This window comes from Pomacea canaliculata, linkage group LG8, assembly GCF_003073045.1.
Source record: "Pomacea canaliculata isolate SZHN2017 linkage group LG8, ASM307304v1, whole genome shotgun sequence".
NCBI lineage: Eukaryota > Metazoa > Mollusca > Gastropoda > Architaenioglossa > Ampullariidae > Pomacea > Pomacea canaliculata.
In genome coordinates, this window is record NC_037597.1 from 5,434,764 (window position 1) to 5,459,421 (window position 24,658).

The window sequence follows — 24,658 nt, forward strand, 5'->3', positions numbered from 1 at the left end:
GGGGTAGTGGTTGGGGTGGGGTGTGATTTGATTGATCGTCTGCTGTCAAAATTAACACCCAGATGGTCAAAAGAAGGGAGAAGGAGGGAATCTGGAGGAGAGAGAGAGGATTTTGTGGAACCAATCAGGGAATGAAGATCAAGGAGTCCTACGTTTGTGTGAAGCGCCAAGAGCCGTCTTATAAATGTTTGTTTGTTTGTTTGTTTGGAGAAGAAATTGACAAGATGGTAGAAAGCTACGGGTGACTGGACTATGGGTACACAATAGCTTGTAGTCTTGTGCCGTTAACTCCCCCAACTCTACCATCCACCTCCTCGTCTAATGTTTGCTCAATGGCGCAGAACAAAGGTTTGGAGAGATGCTGTTAACAGAATCAAACGCAGTTTGTCTCCTACTGCTTGCGTCTGTGAATTGATTTTACCTTTGATGTTAGAGGGCGGCTTGGTGTCACGTGGGAGGTGGGAAACAGCGGGTATCGAAGCACTGTACCCCTAGATCAACATCCAACCAACACTCCCTTGGCTCGCTCTCCTCCTCCCTACTACTCTACTCTTTGCTCCTTTTGTCTGTTCTCCTCTATCATCTGCTTGTTTTCAGTCTGGTCTCCGGGTGGGCGAGAGAATCAGGACTAATTAATATTGAATTTTCTGGAAAATTCCGTGCTTGAAAGGTGTTTTTCCCAATGTTTTCTAAGAAGTTGTCGCGTAGTCAACAAGATAATAAGAAATTACGCAGATATGTATGTGAAGGTGGGTGGACGGGTGAGGGTGTTGATCACAAGTTTTGTGGTGGGGATGGGAAGTGAACATAAACACTTTATTCATAATTCATAGAAAGTGATCACAGAAGGTCACTTCCCCAGCAAGAGATCAGTGGAATCAGGTGACGGAAGAAAAGGACAGGCTACACATGCCGTGCTGTAGACATGATGAACCACTTACAACGTCCACCTGCCCGAAGGTCAGTAGGGTCTGGAGCTTGGTAAATATAAGGTGAAGGTGAAAAGTGTTTATGAATTTGAAATTGTGGAAGAGCAACAAGAAAATGGAGAAAAACAAATGTAATGGGAGCTCACACGTGACACAGTTCTAGCCACCATAACGCTGGCTTCGCAACATTGCGCAGTTGTCGGCCCCTGTTGGACAGGTCATCGTCTGTTATTCAATCGCGACGTTTTAACACACACACGCCAGCGCGTGCGCCACAAATCTTGTTCCTTGTGTAACCCGGAGATAACGCCGAGCACAGAAGTAGCTACTTACCCGGGGTGTGTTTTTATGCCGCCGTCGCCACAGACTTGCAGCACGTACCCGTGATTTGTGCGCTGTACCCCCGTCAATCACCCGGCGAGGCGTGCTCCTGTAATGGCCGTCCGTCTTAACCTCGTGATAACCTTATCTGCCGCATTCCCCTTTCACTCCAGGATTTGTTTCGAGTCGTTAACTGACGCCGCTCCCATGCACATAAGCTGTTTATTTATTTATTTATTTTCAGTCTGCATCGACTAAACATCGCTTTGCCATTTGTACTCTTGATCGACATCTTGAATTGTTCTGGACGTTTGACGTCAGAAACCAGACCTTTGACGTCAGGAATTATGTTTGACGTCAGAAATCAGACCTTTGACGTCAGAAATTATGTTTGACGCCAGAAATCAGACATTTGACGTCAGAAATTAGATGTTTGACGTCAAGAATTGTTTTTGACGTTTGATGTCAGGGGTTATGTTTCTTCATCATCCTGGAGATTCGGACAAGAGTTTTGAATGTTTAATGGATCTCTAGCTAAGGTTGTATCAAACACCTGTCTCACCAGCAGGCCAAGTCCTTGTCAATAAATGGCGAAAGAACTTTTGAAGTGACACAGCGTTTTACAGACAAGTCATGTAAACACTAGAGTTCAAGTAATAAAATAACCATGAGAGTAACAACTGTATAAATATTTCAGCTGTGGTTTGCCTCCCTAGACCGCTCGAATGCTGCGAAAGGCAAAACGTACAGGTGTGATAATGAAAATCTGTGCTAAGCCTACAGGTAAGGCAGGTGCTTAAAGGCCTTACCTTGCCTCTGCCCAGGGGGCGCTGCGAGCCTTCTTTCTCTGAAGTGCTTGCAGGTGACTGCTCAGAAGAGCGGACAAAAGTTGAGAGCAGAGAACAAAAAATGGAATTTGCAGGTTAAAGATAATTGATACAAAGGTAATATGGTAGGCTTTGCCCAAGATTTTATTATAAAAAAATTAATGAAAAATGATCTGTATCAGTACGCATGCGCGACGATGGAAGCCAGAGGACAAAACGCCAACCAGGCAACAGGGAACATAACAACACTTGTCACGTCACCCACGTCACTTCATCTGCATTTAAGAAACATTAAACTTTGTTTTCTTACTGCTAGGTTGTAATATGCAAGTTCAAACACTCACATCTATATCAATCTCACTTTCTCGCTATCTGCGCCTCGCCCGCTCACTTTTTATTTTACAGGAGGGGTCACGACCAACAAAGTAAGTCCTTCTTTCGTACAGGAGCGGCTAAACGATTTATGTTTCGAGCGAGTTTACTGAGTTTCTGTTTGTCGTTACTTGGAGCCAGGTCCAGGCGCTCTGCCATCGAGGGTTGATCTGTAAAGAATGAACCTTTGATTGTACGTGAGCCGTTGTTTACACTTTCTCCCTCACTGCCGCGATCTCACTTTCTCACCACCCACCCTCCATAAACACACATCCTTTTCGCCTCCAGTGAGTCTGAAACGTCACGTAGAAACTTTAGAAGTAAAGTCTTGCTCTGACAGTTTTTTCTCCCATGGCAAGTGATTTGTGTTTTGTTGCTGATGGAAAAGCCATTTACATTTCTAAAGATTAAAGATAGCGGACGGCATGGAGTTTCCTAGTTATTTTCTGTTTGTTTACACGTTTCCAGGTGCCGTGTAAAACCTCAAGTACTTACTCGACACTTGTTCACAACCGTTGTCTTATATTGTTGAGTAGCATGTAGTATTCTTAGGGTTGTAGAAGTGCCACTGAACAAATCTTTTCTTTTGTTGGGCGTTGAACTTTCCGATTATTGGGGTTTGTCATGTCGGGGGACAAATAAAAACACAGCAAAGATAACGTTTTGAGGTGGGGAAGCCGGGTGGGCAAATAACAACGGGTTGAACAACCCTGTTGAGGCCGGGTGATTTGTTTATAGAAAGTTCTCGCCACGTGTGTGTAATGATGGCAGACGTTGTTGTGTGAGATGTACAGAGTTAAGTGGTTGTCCAAGTTTGTGTGTTGATGAAACAACAAATTCTTTACTTACCGAGTAGCCGAGGTACCCGACGTCGTGCGGGTGACTTTCATACAAAGCACAGAAGCGCGGGGGATCAAAGAACGGGGGGAGGTGAGAGACCCCGCCATGTCCTTCGTTCCTCCGTCTCCTCCTTCGCTGCCTATATATTTCTGTAGTTTGGTTCTCACTCATAGGTTATCTTTCAGATGAAGACATTTTCCAAGTTTTCTCTGTATAGTAGAGGTGCGTCACAGTTTGACCTGTGTATATTTTTCTATATTTCATTTATATCTCTACAACCGTCAAATTGAGCATTCAAAATAAACCTGAACCGACATACACTCGCCAAATATAACTCAGAATATTATCGTTGACGAAAAGTAGTATTTTGGCCAATTTGGGTATGGATCAGACAAATACTGTATTTTTGTGTAAATTTAAACCGATTTTATCTGTTTCTCTCTCGTTCACACACACGCACGCGCTCACACACTAAGACATCTCCACACTGTTTATTTATTAGATGTTTTCGTGTCGAGGTTTCCTTTGGTGTTTATGATCCTGCCTAGCACATCCGGGACATTGACTTTCCTGTCTGACTTCGTCGGTCATCCATTTCGTATCAGGAAGTCGATGTTGAAACTGGATCCATATTTTACATGATCCGATATTTACTTCGCTTCGAGGTAAGTTAAAGGACAGGGTAATAATAAATGTAAAATTTGAAAATAAATAGTCAGTGCCCGACATAGAGCATAAGGCTTGTGGCTCAATATCATAAGACGTGAGTAAATGGTTTGTGACTCAGCATCGTCGGAGGTTTATATATTATGGGAGCTCCAGTCTCATAAGATGTGTGATCTGTAGTCAACTACGGTGGATAATTGTTTTTGCTTCATCATATGATGTGAGTAAATATCCTGAGGACAACGTGAAATGACGAGAATAAATTGTCTGTGGCCCTAAAACACAGAACATGAGTAAATGATTCGTGATTCACTATTATGTAACCTGAGTAAAATATCTGAGGTCGAAACTCAAGTTGCACAAAAATCGTTATTGCGGTAGATAAAGGAGACTGGCAGTTGATAGAACAATAGGAAGCTGTAGATGAAAACAATAAGCAATAATTCAATGAAAACGCACGCGTCAAATAATAGACACACAACCCACAACAAGTCAAGACAGACAACCACAGAGCTATCCCTCCCTTCCTCCCAACCCCCACCTCAAGCCGGTAAAGGGAAGGGTCACCCTTCCATTCATCTACGAATAAAATATAGATAATAAAGTATACGTGTGAAACTCAGACCCAGACTATATTAAAGTGAGATTTACCAGGAACATTAAAAGTCCAGGAGGCCTAGACAGTGCAAGCCACTCCCTCCATAAATGTTCCCTAAGCAAGTTGTGTGACTGACAAAGAGACGATCAAAGCCGTGAACAAACCGACTTTGACTGCAAGTCACGGGGGAAACCTGTTGTTCTCATACGGCAGTTGTTGTTATTGCTTACTGCTAATGATTGAGTTGTGAAAACTAAACAGGAGTTATTTGTTTGTTTGTTTAAACATCTCTTTAGTCTGTGTGGTATGTGTGTAAAGCGGACACAACACTCCCAGGAATGTTCTGCTCGGAAATTCCACTGCCTGTGGAAAACATGAGAAAATCTTGGCCTCATTACCAAATGGAGTGAAGGAAATCGTAGTGCTATTGTGTGTCGACCTCCAGCGAGTCTATTATCACATCCTAGTGCGAGTCTTTTGACGACCGGAGAAGGAAAAGGGAAGAATATTGACGAGAATTGCGACGTTCGTGTCTGGACACCTGGTGAGTGTTGTATTCGACAGAGATTGTACAGGTGAGCGGCACTCAGTCTCGCAATCTGGTGAGGGAAATTATACTACACTGTGACCACTGTACATGCTGAAGTCTTTACACCTGGTGAGTGAAATTATACGACATAGTACATGTTGAAGTCGTTACACCTGGTGAGTATCTTACACGCTACAGTTTGTACAAGTTAGAGCCATACTCAGGTCTTGACATCGGGTGAGTTATTATTTGCCACAGTTTGTCCATGTCGACAATACAGATGCCTCATGTGTCTATAGTTACCTTGATACAACAGGTAGTAATGCTGTGTGTGTGTGTTTTTGCTCTTGTTGTCAAGTGATGCTACACCATAGCAAAGTGTTGCTATGCCGTCAAACTTGACCCTTCTGATATTTCCTATTCTCCATTTTTAATGAAATAACACCTTGTAATATTAACTTCGCAAAATTTGCCTTTGTGTCCAAATTGCGATTGTCCAAACTATCTCGTAAACCTGCTGTATATATATTTTTTTTTTACTAACAGTGGGACGCGCACGACTGCACGGAAACAACAGAAAGATTTCATGACAGTTAATGTAACAGTAGATGTAAGTTTACTGTTTCATTGGTGACATGGCTTCCAAGTACCATGCGATAGGGGTGCTTACAATTGTCATTATCCACTATTATTCTAGCCTCTTGCCATTTGTCAAAAAAGGGGAGAAAAAATTTGATCTGCAAAATGGCGTCCACTGATGTTGGTTGGTTGATTGGTTGCTAGAGGTAGTCACGTAAGGTAGGCAGGTGTCAAAGCTTCTGTAAGAGCGATGCCTCGTTGCTTTTCTCCAACCCCTACAGTAAGGTACTCACCCACAGCAGGGTCAGTCTTGGAAGTCGGGGAGGGGGATGTTGGTGGTGATCACCTGGTCTTCTGGACGCCGGGAGGAACACCTCAGGTCTTTGATGCCGATAGAGCAGCGGCATTGAAAGTAGAGAGCTGAGGTGGCCGTGCGAACTGCGTTGACTTGTGTCCGTCGGCTTTGGAGGAAGAGTGGCGTCGCTGTGGCTGTAGGTCAATGCTGTCCTGTCTGTCAGTTGAGTGATAGTTATTCTCCTCCCTGCCTGCACCAGTGGCTATGTTTGTTCTGTAAATAATTTAGCACTTGTGTTTGGTACTGGTTACAGAGAAAGTACTATCAGCATTGACGGTGTGTGTCAGCCTCCCTTTCTCTCTCTCTCACAAACCCCCTAATCTCTCTCTCTTTCGCAAACACATCCCTTCAATCTCTCTCTCGCACATTTCAGTCTCTTTCATCTTCTCTCTACCACACACACACACTTCAATTCCTTCCTTTCTATTTCAAATTTTGAGATGCACTTTTGTCTATGAGGCTTGGATAGGCAAGTACAATGCGCCATCATCATCCAAATGATCCATCATCCAAATGATCATCATCCATGACTCAGCGGTGTTTTGCTTTTGTTTCTTTAGAATGCGAGAGAGGGATCTGAACACCCGACATCACGGAGCTTAAACGCGATTTCCGAGACCTCCGAGTAGTATACAGTGTACTGTTCAGGTGAAATCGTTTGTGATTGACGGAAAAAAAAAATTCTAATACAGAAATTCCGGTCTCTGAAGAGCTAGCTGACACGGAACATTCTTGTCATTTATGTCCATGCCCGCAGCCATGCCAATTCACCTTCACAATTCAGAGATAATAAGTCTTCAAGTAAAGGGTGCACGTGGGTATATTTCCGGATCGTATGTCAAGACTTGCTGACACCACGACCAGTGTTGGTGTAAAAGAGAAGCTCGCTATCAACCTTAATCATGTTGATGTTGTTTTCTTTTAATTTGTCCGTGGTCTGTGTGGTGGAAGATTTTGTTGTTAGAAGGACCACATGGCTGGAAGACCGAGGACCTACCTTTTGTCCTCAGTAAATAGAAGTCATCCAAGAATAGGGTGTTGGGTGACTTTTATCCGGTAGAAGATCTATCACACAGGCGAGGATCACTTACCAAATCATCGCCTTTTGAATTAGAAAACCTTGTCTAACTGGGTATAAGCAACGGTTCGTCTTCCAGCGAGCACTTGTGAGATCGGCGACGAAAAGGTCGCCATGGGTTGGTGGGACAACGTGTTTGGACCAAGTTTTCTTCCTCTGCACCTGATGTCTAGTTTCACTGTTTATTTTTTCTGTTATTGACTTTTTTAAAAATAAATAAAGTCGTTAACTTTACAAATTTTCCAGCAGCGGTGGGTCCATTGAGCAACCTACATCGCGGTGGACAGGATCCCGAGCAGGGAGCAAAGTTATGGAAATCATAAAACTTCACGCAGTCTGCTTATAGCAAAGTCGATACCCTAGCTGTGAACCCCGGCCCCTAACTCTAAACACCATCTCAAACCCTAAACACGATGTCATTGATTTCTGTTTTGAATGTCAGTATTAGTTGCTGTGGGTTGGTTGAGTGAACACTAGTGAACATGGCGAGGGAAAGTGTTGCGAGCTGGAGATGGCTTTTGTAACACGTATGCTTGTTCCTTCAGAAGAAACACTTGAGCAGTCTTAAGTTTGAACTTGGATGACAATGGAGTGTTGCATTAAGATGAAGATGTAATCCTCAAGTTATTATCGGAGACAATGGTTTTCTTCAAGAATGAGACTGTACCCCAAGGGCTATCTTTTCCAGACACTACAACGCCGCCATCATGAACAGTTCAGTAAAGACGAGACACCTTGACTTCGTTTCGACTCTGAGACCTCGTGAGCTGAGCTCACAATACGTGTGTCACTGTTCACGTGCAGCACGTTGTCTTTTTTCTCGTAAAAATGTACTCGAAAGTTTGACCGAGTAGAACAAAGTTTGCACATGATGCTTTGTAAAACTAGTCAGATGTCCGCCACATTTTTCCCGGGTAAGAAAAACTTTTAAACGCATGAGCAGAAGCTCAACTTGGCCCAAGGTTTCTTCTGAAAGAGCTTAGCTACCTGGAGGAACCTGAATGGGACTATGAACATGACACCAACATCTCATTCGGTAAAATCTGTGTCCGGCCTTCTTAAACAAATATATCTTGTCGGTGATGGATGTCTAGAACACTTTGTCAAACATTGTCACATTCCCTACAGTTATGACAGACCAAATCCAAATTTGCCTTAAATGTAGTCACGTAATAACAGAGTGTATTTGATGGTCCACCATAATAAATATTAGCTAAGTACTCCACAGCCCTTGCGACGGTTGCATATCGCTAGCGACTCTAGCGGACACCTGAGATGTCGAACAGTTCAACGACGTGTTAAAACAAGTTACCGGTGAAGTGGAAAGTCTTTATTGTGTGGAAATCTCGGTAACAAAAGTGCCCCCAACAGCTGTGGTGCCTAATGACAGGGTGAAATCATAGGTCTTGGCAATGTTGATGGCTGCATGGTAGAATTGCACGACAGACTTTACCTCCTAGAAACCACGGAGTAACATTATTATCGACGCCCGCCTCGTTTTTTCTCGTGTAGAGGAATGGATGGGAACTATTGTAATGACTGTTCTTTGATAGTAGTATTACAGTCGAACAGGTGACGAACAAGTATCATTATCTGCATTAGTGTTCGAATGAGTGCTCTGCAGGAAAGAAAGGGCCACCTGTGCCAACTGATGCCGTGGCGGCTGATTGAACAAAAGAGGGCAGTGCGGTAACCTAGCTGTTGAAAAAAAAAAATCGGTGTGGTGTCCAGAATCGGTAATATCAAGAGTCGGACAATGCAGTCATTGTGATGTCATGGAGAAGTCTTGGTACTTATATACCTCTGGGTAGTGTAATATCAAAAGTCTGACAGTGATACTTGTGTAGAAAGCAGATAACCGATCGCGTCTGTGTCCAGATCTGGTTGTGTGCTGGTTTGATACCTGTGTGGTACAGTTAACTCCCCAGCTGTACGAAATGGGACTTGACTCCATAGAGGGCTGGGGAAAGTTAAAGCAGCGATAGAAAGCGAGAAGAGATGAGTATACTGCCATTAAAAAAAACTATAGCTGGTCCCGAGAAGACAGTCTAGCATCTCACCTTTTACCAGAAAGATGAACCCTGCTGCTGGGTTGGGACATACTGTTATTATTGTCACAGTCACTATAGGCGTTGTTTCTACAGACATTTACAGGAATCGAACCGGTTCTGGTGAGTGAATCAATCAATTTAAGGATCGATCGAAAGAAAATTAAGCAAGCAGAAGTAAAAAAATCTTAGCGATATTAAAACTCAGGCTTTTCTCAATATTCTAGTCTATGTGGACATTTAATGAATGCGACAAACGCATGCGATGGTCCCGCTGCCTGAGTCATTTCGCGCTTGTTGACAGGATGACGGTGCAAATGTTGACCTGTAGTGTTTACGACTTTATTTATAACCACACACACAAACGCACGCGCAAATCAATCATAGTTTGTAAGCCATACAATTTTTTCTTACTCGTGTTTCAGACTACAATTCTTCACAGCGATATAATAGTATGTTTATATCTTTACTGGTGCGTTAGTTTGTGTTAAGACGTGCGATTATATATGTAGTGTATGTATGTCGCCAGCAGGAATGGCTTGTGGGATACAATAGCGTTGTCGAGGGCGTATTTACATCACGTGGTACCACGTCACCTAGGATATGACCTTTACGCATTAGCAATGAGAAGTTTACATTCGATACACACTTTTATCTTGACGCAAAGAAATATATACCCTCGTATTATTTATCTAAAACCGTTCAGTATATTATTTGATAATCTTATTTTCAACAAAGTAAGTAAAAAGGGCTTTGATTGTATTTTCGGAATTGTAAATATTGCGTAGATTTTTATTTTAAAGTATGCGTCGATTCTAGCGTGCGTAGTAATTTGTAGCACAACATTCATCATGGCGGCAAGAAATAGTTGGGAGCTGACAAAGTGTTCACCGATGAGTTTTGACTGATTGGGAATTATTACAAGATATCGGCTGTATTCGGCAAATTCAAGTAAACCTATGGTGTCTGTGGTATCTAGTCATGCTTTTAATAAGAAATATAAGTGAAAAAGAAAATATAACTTTCGTCACCGACCAAGTGGATGGTGAAAGGCGCAGGAGAGAGGAAATTGTTGTCTGTGGTTGACAGTCCGCTGGAAGTATGCTAGTAACTGTGTAAACAAATGTATCGTGCCAAACAGAGGTGTCCTAGAGTTCTTCAAAGATTGTTTTTCAACCTTCAGAGTGATTCTTGTTACTTCACAGCACACATTTGTGGCTAAGGCTGACTCCGAAAGGTGCGTTATCGATTACGAAATTATTTGCGTGTGCATGTGGCGCGACTTTTCAGTGTGAGAAGAAAAGTACAGAAAAATTATATGTTGGCATGCGATTTTGCTATTACTGATCAGTTGATCAAAGCAACATATGTTTGATGCATTATTTATATATTTGCTATGTTCAAGGTGTTCTCTTGAGCCACAGGGAAAAATAAACTGGTTGCGAAAAGTTGTATCAATTTACACAAGATTGAAAAGCGTCTGCACAATCTTGTCTCTTTGCACATAAAATCTTGCACTCATACAAGGACACAAGCATACACAGGCTGGATTATAATTATTTAACACTTGCTTTGTATGAGTTAAAACTGAGTGTTTTGTTCATTTTCGCTATTATAGTATTTAAGACTTTCTTGACACTAATGAAGTGCTATATATTAACTCAAAGTAAACGTTAAGGACATAACCTGTTTGTGGCTGTTATGTAGCAGATGTTACACTTGAAAGCAAGGGTTATTTAAAGTTCCTATGACTTCAGGTGCTAGAAACTTGGCTTTCATCCAACTACTTATTGGATGTAAGGTGTATTGTTGTTGGGGTACTCATCTGGCACTTAGTAGTGTTTGCTTTAAAAGAATTGTAAATGTCATTTTATTCTTATTCATTACAAGGACATGAACTTTCCTGAGTTATTGAGAAAATTTAGATCTAGTAAAATAGTTTGGTGAGTAGTTAACGAATTCGAGAATCTATAAAAAGGTACACCAAAGCAGCATGTACTTTAAGTACATAAGTTATAGCATGTACTTTAAGTAAATTGACTTTAACAATGCATGACATGGTTACAAATGCACTGGTTAATGTAGTAAAAACAAAGCAACAAATTAAAAGGTTAATGGATGGATGTATGTGGTAGGTAAAAAATGTGTTTGGTTTCTTGATTAATGGATATATTTAGTGTTGAGTTAATAATATGATTGTTAGAAATACTTGAACCATTTTACTAGAAAAAAAATAAGCATTTTTTAATTTTTCTAAACTGTAATGGAAACTGCAGCATGAGAAGACTGCCACTGTAGAGTTAGGGTAATGGGAGTTTAAAACAGGAAAATTGTTCAGTATAAAATAAGAGAATGCATGTTTAAGTTTTTTTTCTGTCTCATTTTTAATGACATCACACATGATGCCAAGTAATGATGTGATTCCCTGTTTATGTTGACAGTCCAAGAAAAGACACACAGCCGGTACATCCACCCAACTGTGGGCCTGGCTTTGGTGGAGGTGACAGAGTGGACAGAATGGAGAAGTACGAGAAAATTGGGAAGATTGGTGAGGGTTCATATGGTGTGGTTTTCAAATGTCGCAACAAGGAGACCCAACAGTTGGTTGCCATCAAAAAGTTTGTTGAATCAGAAGATGATCCGCTAATCAAGAAGATAGCAATGCGAGAGATTCGAATGCTAAAGGTTGGTAATGCATAAATTTTCTTGTTTTGTAAGGCAGTTGAGCATATTTTGCATAAAGTGATTTTCTGTATTAAAGCATATTATAGAGATTCATTATACACATATATTATGTTATAGTGCAAAGAGTATGGTATGCCAAGAATGGAAATAATGTGTCTATCACAAAGGATAGTGGTCACTACTTTGGTGGTCATATTAATGCTGTTTGATTGGTTGTATGAAAATGGATGTATCATGCATGACATACAGGTTCATAGCTTGTGAATGACATTTAACCCTAATCTAGCAGCACTTTAAGATTTAAATGTAGTCTGTATTTATCATAGAAAAGTTGTTGTTGCCTTTGATAGAATCGGGTGCTGCATGAATTTCTGTCTTGAAATATTACACAACCTTGCACTCCCATTAGGATGCATTCTGTTCTCCCTGACATCCACCTTGTTTTGGCACGAACATTATTTGCATGATTGTGATGACTTAGTACTGAAAAGTCTGAATATAAAAGGATAAATGCATGAGCATGCACCCACTAGGATGTTAAGGAGGATTACAGGACTGATTATGAGTGATGTGTGCATGTGTGTTGCAGCAACTGAAGCACCCTAACTTAGTGCGTCTGATAGAAGTGTTCCGCCGCAAGAAACGTTTGCATCTAGTGTTTGACTACGTTGATCACACGCTTCTGAATGAGCTTGACAGACATCCTCGTGGGTCAGTCACTCTGATCTTTTGGTGTTTGCAATTTACTGCTTGCTGTTGATCAGGTTGCATGTAAAGCAAAATTTTGTGTTTATTATTGTTGAGCTTTAGCGGTGTGCAATTTCCACAAGTATCAGTAAAGTATTGTCATTGCCATGAAGATGGTCAAAGGTTGATATTTATGTTTGACATCTGATCGTAACTTTAATTAATGGCTATTTTTTTTATTTCAGATTACCTGAGCAGATGGTAAAGAAAATTATTTACCAGACACTGTTAGCCGTAAACTTTTGTCATCAATACAATGTAAGTCTTTACTGTTACCTTCTGCTTTAAATTGTTATTAGCAAAGCTCATGAAACCATTTACTATCAACAAAATTTTAACAATGGTAATATTTCTCAACAAATGGCAGTTTACACTGAGAGGAACATAATAATTAGGTATAAACCTAGACAAAAACTTATGCTTTTGATTCAGGTTGAAAGGTTGTCTGGTAAAAGCATGTGTGTGTTCAAATTAGCTTTATGATAGTCAGGCTCATAAGCATTCATTCCAGCTGTAGGAAATCTTTAAAGCAGGTATTTTGTTATCTTTAAATGCAGGGAACGAAAATGTGGTCGTTTAGCAGGAAAGATCCTAAATCCATAAATCTATAAATGGCTGGAAAGCTTTGTTATAATTGGCTGATTGATGAATAGAGCTCTCTGTACATGCTAGAAAGAGTTGTTGATTATCTGCAAGCAAATGGGGCCCATAATGTTGCTGGTTTATGGTTGTCCTGCAATTGATGTGGTTTGCCTAGGACACTTTCGATTGCACTTCATCAACTGGGCAATCTTAGGAAATGATCTATTGAAGCAAAGATTAGAAAGGAAAACTGTGTTTATAATGTGCTTTGGAAACAATACCGAATTCAGATACATAATAAGCAGCTTGCAATTTTTTTAGTCACTTTTATGGAAAAAAGTTTCTCTAGAACAGTTTAGGTGGAATATTTTTGCTGTAAAATAGTTTTAGCGTAAAATAGTTTTGAGAATTATCATTACAAGACCACAACTTTGAAGGTATAGGCTTCTCAAATTTGATTTGTTTGATAATTAAATGCTTCGTGTGTAATACTATAAATGGCTTTGCGTTAATTTTAAATATGTACATATGTGCAGTTTGTGTCAGTTCATATATGAAGACATCAGCTATGACCTGTACTACTTTTGCTATTTTAAAAAGCATTTCACTGTCATGATCATTTTTCCAATATTATATAACAGCTGAATCCACATTTCCTCATAAATTTTTAATAGTGGTCTTATGCAAGTCTATCCTTGTGTTTTCTAGACCATCCACAGAGACGTCAAGCCAGAGAATATACTGATTACACGGCAGGGGCAGGTGAAGCTGTGCGACTTTGGGTTTGCAAGAATATTGAGTGAGTGACATTAATTAAATGCTTGTATTAAAAGGTCATTTAAGACAGATGTAAGCATGCCTTGTAGATAAGACCTTTTCTTTGATGTCACCATTTGCAACTTCTGACTCCCCAAAAGACCACTCGCATACATATTTAGTGAGTAGTAATAAAAGAGCAAGATAGTAGACAAAGCACCTTAGTTTATGAAATAAAAAGCATGTGCAATTCAATTTGAATGGACATTGGTTAGAATGGTTCAAAAACATACTCTTCAGCTGTTCACTTGCATAGCTGTCATAATTGTAAAGTCAGGGTTAATGTTTTATTAGCACTGCTAAGTGCCAGAGTTACTGAAGATCAACAGCAACTTCATTATATAGGTTCTGTCTTTATTTTGTAGCGGGACCAGGAGATGAGTACACAGACTATGTTGCCACACGATGGTATAGAGCACCAGAACTTCTGGTTGGAGATACACAGTATGGCCCTCCTGTTGATGTGTGGGCCATAGGCTGTGTGTTTGCAGAGGTTCTCACAGGTCAAGCACTGTGGCCTGGAAGATCTGATGTTGACCAACTCTACCTCATTAGAAAAACTTTGGGTGAGTGAAACACCAGATTACAGAATTTAATGTTCAGATAGGTCAAATTGGACACAAAAGGAAGACAGTTAAATCTACAACAAGCATTAAAATACATTTAAGCATTCATGTTGCTTTAAGATACATGTTCAACAGGTTCAATATGTTTGCATATTTACAGGTGATTTGATACCTCGTCACATGCAGATCTTTTCAAACAATGCCTTCTTTAAGGGGATGAGCATACCTGAGCCTGATCGGTTGGTAAGTTGCCAGTTCATTGTCTCACTACTTCATAAACATATTTTCAATGCACAAATGGTATAGATTTGTAACTTGGCAGCTAGTTTGATTGGTGGTTCAATGAGTAAATAATCTAAACATTTCATTTTGATCACTAGTCTTCTCAAACTGATAACATCAGCTCAGTTGATTTAAACAGTTGTACTTTGCACATGGATCTCCAGGTCATGTTATGCATGATTGTTTCAGGAACCTTTAGATGAGAAATTTCCTGGTGCTGCACCTCAGACAATGAGTTTTATGCAGGTAAAGAGAGATATAGTGTTTTATAATATGGAAACATGAATCTGCAAATATTGTTAACATAAAGGTGAAGATTCAAGAAAAAATGTTTTGCTTATTGGTTGTAAATTAATCCATGTAAGAATTCATTTATCAGCAGTTTGTTGTTTGTTAGACATGTCTGAAGATGGATCCAGCAGAGAGGCTGACCTGTCAGCAGCTGTTGGAGCACCCCTACATGGACCTGAACATGGAAATGGTTACAGCAAGCAAGCATGATGGCCCTGTTCGCAAGAAGGTCAACTCTCGAACTGGCAACTATCCTATAGTTAGTGTTTTTAGTGTCATAGCTGCTGAAACATTTACATAGCATTTGAAAAGTGTGTGAACAAGAAAGGTTTTTAAAGGGTATATTAGTACCCAGTGCAAGCATACTTACCTAATGGCAACAAACAACTATTTGATGGAAAATGGAAGAAATGCTTAGTTCATTTGTGACATAGTAATTCTATTTTGCAGACTTTCCAACCTCAGCTGCCATTACTGCAGGCACCTACAGCAACATCACCTGTTCCCAACCCGAAGTATCAGGCCATGAACAAGCAAAAGCCACGCTTTAATCATCATCATTTGCCCAACATCTGACTTGTAGGCCACGGGATGCAGCGGCCGGATGCGAACTAGATCCCCACTAGGATCACTGTTCACCTCCACAAATCCCTTACCATCCAGCCTGCTCACCCGGAGGCCATGCCATGATTCTTCATGTGGTGATAATCTTGAGGACAAAGAATGTACAGTGTTTGAGGGTGTCTTCTTTAAAAGGATGCTGTGAAAACAGAGGACTATGTATGTTGTACTGAGCACTATTGGACATGTTACAGGATATGACAGAAGGGCTGCAAATATAAAATACTGGCTAGTAATTTATAAAACGGTAAGAACTAGTATTCTATAAATTGAGTTTGGAGAAGTGTTTACATTCCGTCATAGATGCTGACATGCTCGTTTCAACCAAAAATGCGTCGCGATGTGCAGGAAAAAAAGCATCACTGTTTTGCCTAGTGTTGCTATGTGAAGGAATTTCGTTGGTATAAGCAGCACTAGGCACTCCCAGCTCTGTTGTTGGTGACATCACACTGAAGGACTTGAATGAACAATCAAGGACTGTGGTGGGACATGGAAATTGCTGTTTCTTCCTTGTGATGGATCTGATTGCTCTATGTGTGTGTGTGCAAGATGGTGAGTGAGCAAGCAAGGTACCAGGGTAAATGATAGTGGCGTCTGGTAAACTTTCTATTTCCTTCACAAATTTGCATGCGCATTTTATTCATAGTACTTTTGAAACCACGTAGCTTGTCTCAGGAATCTGTACTAGTGGCGAAGCTTTATTGTGCTTGTCTTTATCTTGCACCACCATTCTTGCTTGTGGCCTTCTAATGGGGCAGCTATGCCTGTGTGATGTGACATGGGCACTGTGTCATGTGACCAAACTTGGCAGCTGCTGCTTGTTGACAATTGTGAAGTTTTGTCTTGGTCATGCTGCTCTGCATCACACACAATTGCTTGTGAAGCAGTATGGCCATGCATGCTGCCTCTCTGTCAAGACCACATTCAAAATTTGCATATCTGCATTTCATTATTGCTGCTTTCAAATGTTGCACTTTTGTCATATATGTAGCCAAAATACAGTCATTGAAACTTCAGTTAGATGTGTGTGCTACTGTATGCGCCAGGAGGGTGTGCCACCCATAGTTTATTAAAATTTTGAACTTTATGTATTCTGACCCAGAAACACATGTTCAAAATGATACACACCACACATGCATCAACCAGCACAGCTTTATGATCGTCACTAACTAAACTTGACATCTATCTATCTGTACAGCTAAAACAAAGTTCAGTAAATAATGGACCCAAAAATTGACCTGCAGTTCTATTTTGGATACAGCTCTAAATGTCTTGTACGTCTAGCTCCCGCTGTCAACATGGGACCTTTCATCTCAGCCACTTGATCACAGTAGAAGACTTTGCTCAGAGCAAATCTTAACATGGCACGGCGATGGATGAAATACAATACAGCCACTGAATGTTTAAATATGATGATTAAGATACAATGCAGCCACTGAATGTTTGGGGATCCTTGTCCGACATGGGTGTCTCCTTTTCCTTCACTGGTGCAAGGGTGGGAGGCTTGTCGTCTGCTTTCTTCTGCACAAATTGGACCCCATTGTTCATCAGAAATACATAAGCCACTGTTCATCCTCTAGATGCTCACTTGAACTACCTATTTTTTTCATGTCAGTAACAGATTACTGGGCTATCGACATCACTGCCCACTGTTTCAAGTTGTTCTTACATGTACTCTAGCATATGGAATGGCTAGGCCAAAAACATAATCCTTCACACATTCTGTCATTAGAATTATCTCCAGGCATTTATTGTCACATTTGAACTCACCTTCTCTGGTTGTGGAAGACGACTAGTGTCAAACTTGTTATACACTTCTGCTATCCAGACAGAGTTCAGAGAAGGGTTCTTATACTCCTCGGGACTGACCAGACCATAGGTAGCCTTAAGTTCTAGGTGAGGTGGGTCATATGCCACCTTTTGATGATAACTGGATTAAAAAAAAAAACAAATCCATCTTTACACCTACTCAAGTACTACTAAATTATTCATTCAATAAAATCTCTGCCATACAAACAACATGATGTTCACATATCTTGATACAGATGGTACATATTCAAACTATGTTACTCCCTACTTTCCATTTCAAACAGCACATTCGACTATTCTCCTCTTCCCATATAAAAATATATGGTATAAATAAAAGAAAGGTGTTTTTTTTTCTTACATCAATCCATTCTCTCGCTCACATTTCTCCAGTGTCCTCCTGATAACTGGCCCCAGCTTACGAAAGAACAGATGATTCTGAGGCCGAGCTGTCGTGCCTGCACCTTTGCTGACGGCATATTCCTTACACAAGAGCTCAGCCTTCTCATACACTATAAAATCAAAGGAAATAACTTTATTGTTTACATACAGACAGCTCATTAGCAATTTTTGGGTCCATCCGTCTTTTTAAAAAAGTTTTTTTATAAACGTCCAATACTGTCGAGTCCTAATATTAGCTATACTCTAGTTATACCACCATCAACAGTCATAACTTTACATCCTTCAAAGCCAAGTGTGGCTTGTTAAATCCTCAAAGGGAAAAAAGTATACAGCAATAGTGCTGCTAGCCAAATGTATATTTGAAAAAAAAACATTCTGTGGCTTCAAAGATGCTAGCACATTACTCGTAATTTGTACACAGATCAGCTTTTCAACATTCTCTGCCTGCAGATCAAGTCGCATCTAAATCTGCAAATAAATGTTACTTATGAAAATAACAAAAGCAACAGAATTTTAGAAAATGGATTGATGTGCATCGACCTCTTATTTGTACTGTCTCTGAACTATGTGTATATGTGTGTGTATCATCATGTAAATGTTTATGCATCAAGCTTAATACTGCCAATCAACTGCTACACAAGCTGTTGCTAAGGTAAAGGTAGAAGAGTGTCAAGAGGGTGTAGGGGTAGTTAATGTCCATGGTTCACCATCTAAAACATGTGGAAAGTAGACCATCCCTCTCGTTCTGCTGCCTTTATATCTTGACATAAACCCATACCTGCTATGCAGCTGCTGGGTGGGCATGGATAGTGTTCCCACCATAGGCCCAATCAAGCCTCCAACCAGTGACCTGATAAATTTGAGCATGCTAACCACCAGGCTTTGGTGGCTCCCACACAGTTGTAGGGGAAGTGGATAGCTGAGCAGTTAAAGTGCTGGTGTCCAGACTGAGAGGCCTGTTGGTTTGATAACCAAATAGCGCAGCATACCACCCAGTCAACCTAGCTGGTTGAAATGGTTACCTATCTCCATAGCTTGGGGAAGGTATAATAACATAGGAGAGGAGATGTAAAGTTGGATCCAAGAAAAGTGAGGTCAACACTTCAATCCCCAACGACCTAAAAAGGTCAGGTGACAACCTTCTACCTAAACCTTATACTGCTGCATGACATAATCAAATTATCAAAAAAAATATCTGTAATCAGGTGAAAGAAAAGACAGTGCTTACTTTTAACACCCTCCTGCAAGCCACGGATGGCCTCACCACATTTGTCTTGTGCCAACAATGTCTCACCATTGTAGCTATGTGCCTAAATACATTCATATAGATGAACCATAGATCAAACAACGATAAGCACAAAACTAATTTTCTTATCACTTTCTCTTCCCTTTCCCAGAAATATATTATTAAAAACATTATTATTCTCTTAGCCTTACTGGGCACATGCTGTTATATCCTCTCTATTTTTGTCATCCAATCTTCTTTTGTTGCCCTTTCCACCTCCCAGTATTGTTTCTCATGGTACTATTTTTGCAAGTTTTAATGATCTTCAAGTGTACCAGTACCACTTTAATTTGCACCTGTTTTCACTTTGGCTAGACAGAGTTCAGTCCTATGCCTGTTTCATGCTTTGTTACTGTCATTTGTTCTCATCAAGCAAACATAAATCTTAGTTTTCTGAGTTTAAGTGCTGTTTGTGCTACGTTAAAGAGCACTTCTGGATTAAAGCCTTCATCTGTAACAAACTGATCTCAAACACTTGAACCTGTCGACTACATGTACCTAAAAATAACAAGTACATCTATGCCAATCCTCATATGTTTGACTTTGTAATATAAAAAAAAATAGTCACAGAAACTGTCATCTTGTTTGCACAGAGATACACAGAAACTGCATATACATTTCTTACTAAAAGTGTGCACACTACAGCACTAAGATTTAGCAAATGGTGCCATTTCAATGCAAAATGAACAAATACACAGAAAAAATAATTTAAGACTCACACAAGCAAGATACAAGCTGGACTTGAGCTGAAAATACTTTCGCCACTTGCCAACCACTTTTTCATCCAGGCTTGAAAGAGCAGTGTCTGTAATGACATCAAAGTGCAATACTAAACTGACTGAAGCCTTTGTTAGTTCTCTCACTCTCTATTGCTTTTCTCGACTTATCATAAATTTTGTTTAAAAATATCAGCAAGAACCTGCAGGCCCATACATGCCACTGAACATCACAGTGGTTGTCTGTTCTAGTCAAAGATGGCAGTGCCATAATGACTATAGAGTTATCTTCTAGAAATCCTATACCTTCAGGCACAAAAATTAAAAAAAAGTATGAAAGACTATGGAATAACTTCTAAACTTTGTATAAACAATACTGCTATTATCATTGATCATATCACACACTTCTGCATCAATATGACTCATTATTTGCTGAGAGTCATATTATTAGATTAAAGGATTCTTAACTGACTAGTGGTCAGATGATCATGTACGCCTGTCTAAGAAGACTATTATACTGTATTTGGCCATTTAGAAACTGTAACATCGCTTAGGATAGTATTCCTTCTCTTTTATACAGTCATCATTTCACTGATGACAAGATTTTTGTAATGATGGATCATCTCTAGTGTAATTATTATTAGCAATTTAAAGAAAGCATTTGAATTGTGAGGGCAGCAGACAAATGTGTGGTTATTGACATGTTTTGAACTTCCATTGTAACCATGTGGTCTGGTAAAAAGACAGATGTCTACATAATGCTGTGTATGTCATATAACCTTCAACATCATCCTTCAATATAAACAAGTGGCACATCATGCCAAGCATTGGCACAATTTTTATTTCAACATCATATTTATTATACTGCAATGCTTCCACATAAGATATGACCTTTTCCTAACCTGCATCGGTGTAAATCTGTGATGTCTCATAAGCAAGGGCAGCAACAAGTCCACTGGCATGCTTCAGCTCAACTGCTCTAGCCAAAGTGACTTTGAAAAGGAAAAAAACATATGATCTCATTAAATTAACCCAATAGCACGGAGATCAATGAAAAACAGAGAGGTATAAGTTGCAATCTTGTTTGCTTTCTCAAAGAGCTTTTTTATGTTTGAATCTCAAGGAAGTTTGATGCTTACACCCACGATAAGCAATTATTTTGGTAACACAGTGCCAGCAATAGGTGGGCCTAATCGGCTTCATTGTAGTGGACAATAATGCAGACAAAACTGGACTACCAACAAATGCTTATCAGTCTGTTTCCTCCCATTCATTATTTTCTGTATAAAGTTACTTTAAGATGTTGGCAATGTATTTGCACACATTTAAAAAAAATACATTTAAAAACAAAATCAAGATCTGAAAAACACCCAACATTTTAAAAAGGAAACATGAAATTAAAATGGTTTCTAATGTATACAATTTCATGTCAGTAATATTAACTTTATAAAGAACAATAGAAATGACAATTTCTAAATAGTGCAAGTGTCTGCTATAAACCAACAGCTCTTTATTCCAATTCAAAAATCTATCAACAAAACTAAGGACGGAACTGCAGTATTCTAAATATCAGTTCTCTATAACCCTATAAAGATTCACTAAAAGAGCACAAACTGTTGGTTGTGTCGGGTTGGGGAGGGAGTTGTAACAGAGATGACGTTTATATAGCAACATGCATCTTTAAACAATTTTTGGGTCATAACTAAGAGGTGGTCATTATTAGGAAGGTTTAATAAGGAGGTATTACTGTAATACTTTATTAAAAATGTCTAATACCTTCCTGAGCTTCTGCAGTGCACTGCTTGATGTAAGCATCTAGCACTCGTGTGTCTGTGTCTGTGCCACTCTCAAAAGAATCGAATCAATTTTGGCACTAAAGTCTCCTGTAAAAATGTCAACAAATACCCGAAAATAACAACATAACCTTGAGGTACTCTACTAACACTATTGTGGATCAGGTTTCTCAACACAATATATTTCACCAAATTTGTGTGTGTGTGTGTCTTAAAACTGTTTGAAAATGGGCAAGAAAAAAATTTCATTGTCTGCTTAGTCCTGACTATTACAGTGACCTAGAATAAAGTCAAAACTATCTAGGCACAAAGACGTTTTTTGATCTCTAATCAAAAACGTTTTCAAAAGCAAAATGTAAAAAATAAATGGCACAAAACACTGCACTTACTTTCACAAACTTAAAAATTCCTGCTGCTGTTCGAAGACACCTGTGAACTGCCTTTGCTTCTTCCATGTCAGGCCTAAAGGTTTATATAACCTTAACTATCAGCAAATATTATGACTGTAGCAACAGAGCTATACTTTCCCATATCATATCTGCAGATTATTAGCATGCTATATAGCAAACACATAATTCCCATAATCTGTCAACATTCCCAGTATTTATAATAACTGAAAAGTAAAAAATCAAACACGAGCAGCAGGACCTGTAAAAAATCTAAGCAACCTTTTAATTGTGCAAAAATAGTCTTATAATATATGATAATAATTCTAAATGTGGTCTCTTATATCAGGTCCTCTCATATATTGTAAAATATCACATCTACTGAGTTTGAAATGTATTTAAAAATAAAACTTTACAAGACAACAAAAATGTCTAAAACAATTGAAAATTAAATAACAAGTTAAATCCTTACTCATCCTTTGCAGCCAGCTTTGCCGCATGTTTTGTATACCACAGTGCAACATTGATTGCCATGGAAACATGTTCAAACACAGCATCCCGTGCCTCCCTGTCCATCAAAACAATTATATTTCTTCAACAGACATACTTGTAAAAAGATAATGATGCAATAAATAATATCATTTTCTAATTCATTTCCATCTGACTTTTTAGGAGTATTTAAATAAAACTAATCTTAAAATTAGACAATAATTTAATTGGATAGCAGTGTTTGAAACTGAATTGTTTGAAACTGAAGTGTGTATCCTCTGGAAGGATTTATTTTGAACAAAAAAAGCTACAAGATTGTTTATTCTTGCTGTTTTTTGATTTGAAGTAGCTTTTGGCGATTCTTAAAAAAATATTCACTGATTGAGAGCAGTTAGAAGTGTGACTTATTTGAGGAAATTCTTGGGTGTTGTGGATGAAGGGGGATCGTGGAGAAGGGTCACACATAGATCTGGCCTTTGTTGGTTGAGACGGATGACTGACAGCTGTTTATATGAATCAAATTTATTTCATTATGTTGTTAGAGTTATATAGTACAATCTCTCTAAAATAGAGGAGCTGAGCTGGTTGAGCAGAGTAGAGTGGGGAGGGGAGCGATGTGCCATTAATGAACTACATCCAATGATAACAGGCAAATGGATATTTACTTTTATTATATTAGGGAAATGAAACTAAATTTGAAGCTCTGTCTAATTTGGATGTTGCATATTATTTGAAACTGAATGCTTATTGCTGGCCCTCTGATATCATATTTGTTCCTCAAATAATAAATAATGTTTCACATTTCAATTTGTTTGAAATTACCAAAATATTCTTACACAGCATTATTCCCGAGCAGTGTGTTTGTCCACCTGAATGCCAACACTTTCCGTAGCTTATTTTCTGGCTCCTTTGAATCAATCTCCATGTACAGACCTTGAAGAAGAGAAAAGTATTCATTTGCTGTTTTTTCCATGGTTTCCACTGTGTGGTTAGGGTCAGTCAGGTGTTCAAGAAGCTTATTCCGATTTGTTCGCAAATCACTGTGACAGAAATTCATCAAGTTTTTCCTGTCAACAATTATCTTGAACACCACAGCAAGAAATTTCTTCATAACATAAATATTACCTTTTATAACTGTACGTCATGATCTCATATGATCTTTATATATATTCAGGCTCATTAAGGGCAGTATTTTGTTAAATCAAATTTAAACATAATATTGTTATAAATATTATTTATTTATATAAACATTACATATATATATATACGAGCGTATGACTGGTATTTCCGTATACGATAATGTTATTAAAAACAGGATACTAGTGGCAGACGACAATTAACTTGTTTGTAATTTTTAGTCAAATAAAATTTAACAAAAGTTCACGAAGCATAAAACGTGTACCTGAATATCTTCCTTGTGACATCATTAGTAGACACGCCATGTAACTCAAATGTTACAGGCGTAGTCGCTTTCAACGGATTCCGGTGGAACCAATACGCCATTGTATTTGTTTAGAAGCAAATGAACACTAAGGGACGTCACCCTCACTTACTCAAGGTCCCATGATCATGACGTCAAGCGGAAGTTGTAACCAGGGAACACACACACCGTCGATGTGTAATGCAAGTTCGTGAACACACACACAATCCTAATTTGTTTCTTATACTTTTTGTTATGTATCTTATTTAAAAAAATATTATTTAGAAATTGCTTGCTTTGAAAGTTATATCTAAAAACACAAAGCAGTCAGCCCTTCCAATCCCCACCCAACCTCTCGAAATCCTTAAATCGAAGTCGTGAATCCATGAGTTCGTGATGAATCATTTTGTAATAATCCCCGGTACACAGACTTAGACATTGACCATATATACACGTCCGTGCTCAGACCGCGCATTCAGCGCTAGGGCGTATTTCTGCCATGACTATAGTATAGAAGTCTGAGGCCTTGTAACTAGCGGCAATATTTCCTTGCATGCAATTTCGAGAAAATATCCTGATACGAATCCACGTACATTATTTAGTTGTCTCAACACACACACACACAAAAA

General features: G+C 39.2%; 2 protein-coding genes across 9 annotated transcripts in view; one reads left to right on the forward strand and one right to left on the reverse strand.

Annotated features, from left to right (window-relative positions):
- Positions 1 to 16,748, forward strand: part of LOC112570922 (cyclin-dependent kinase-like 1) — a 39,822-nt gene extending 23,074 nt beyond the window's left edge. Inside the window, exons 1-10 of one of the 8 annotated variants that reach the window (XM_025249647.1) lie at positions 3,931 to 3,954; positions 11,584 to 11,827; positions 12,417 to 12,538; positions 12,760 to 12,832; positions 13,865 to 13,955; positions 14,338 to 14,538; positions 14,699 to 14,781; positions 15,010 to 15,066; positions 15,218 to 15,370; positions 15,562 to 16,748. In XM_025249647.1, the coding sequence (XP_025105432.1) occupies positions 11,660 to 11,827; positions 12,417 to 12,538; positions 12,760 to 12,832; positions 13,865 to 13,955; positions 14,338 to 14,538; positions 14,699 to 14,781; positions 15,010 to 15,066; positions 15,218 to 15,370; positions 15,562 to 15,687 (1,074 nt within the window). In that variant the 5' untranslated portion in view covers positions 3,931 to 3,954; positions 11,584 to 11,659 and the 3' untranslated portion in view covers positions 15,688 to 16,748. Of the gene's footprint in view, positions 1 to 3,930; positions 3,955 to 4,697; positions 5,259 to 9,766; positions 10,380 to 11,580; positions 11,828 to 12,416; positions 12,539 to 12,759; positions 12,833 to 13,864; positions 13,956 to 14,337; positions 14,539 to 14,698; positions 14,782 to 15,009; positions 15,067 to 15,217; positions 15,371 to 15,561 lie in introns of those variants that run through there. The other 7 variants (XM_025249645.1, XM_025249646.1, XM_025249644.1 and 4 more) reach the window with 7 other exon arrangements.
- Positions 16,749 to 16,870: 122 nt separating this feature from the next.
- LOC112570921 (BRO1 domain-containing protein BROX-like) lies at positions 16,871 to 24,169 on the reverse strand. The gene is given in 12 exon segments (XM_025249638.1): positions 16,871 to 17,253; positions 17,503 to 17,662; positions 17,900 to 18,050; positions 19,169 to 19,250; positions 19,945 to 20,030; positions 20,844 to 20,933; positions 21,718 to 21,799; positions 21,801 to 21,824; positions 22,124 to 22,196; positions 22,593 to 22,688; positions 23,446 to 23,649; positions 24,012 to 24,169. Coding segments are annotated over 12 exon segments (1,254 nt in total). The 5' UTR covers positions 24,113 to 24,169; the 3' UTR covers positions 16,871 to 17,148.
- Between the last annotated feature and the right edge of the window lie 489 nt (positions 24,170 to 24,658).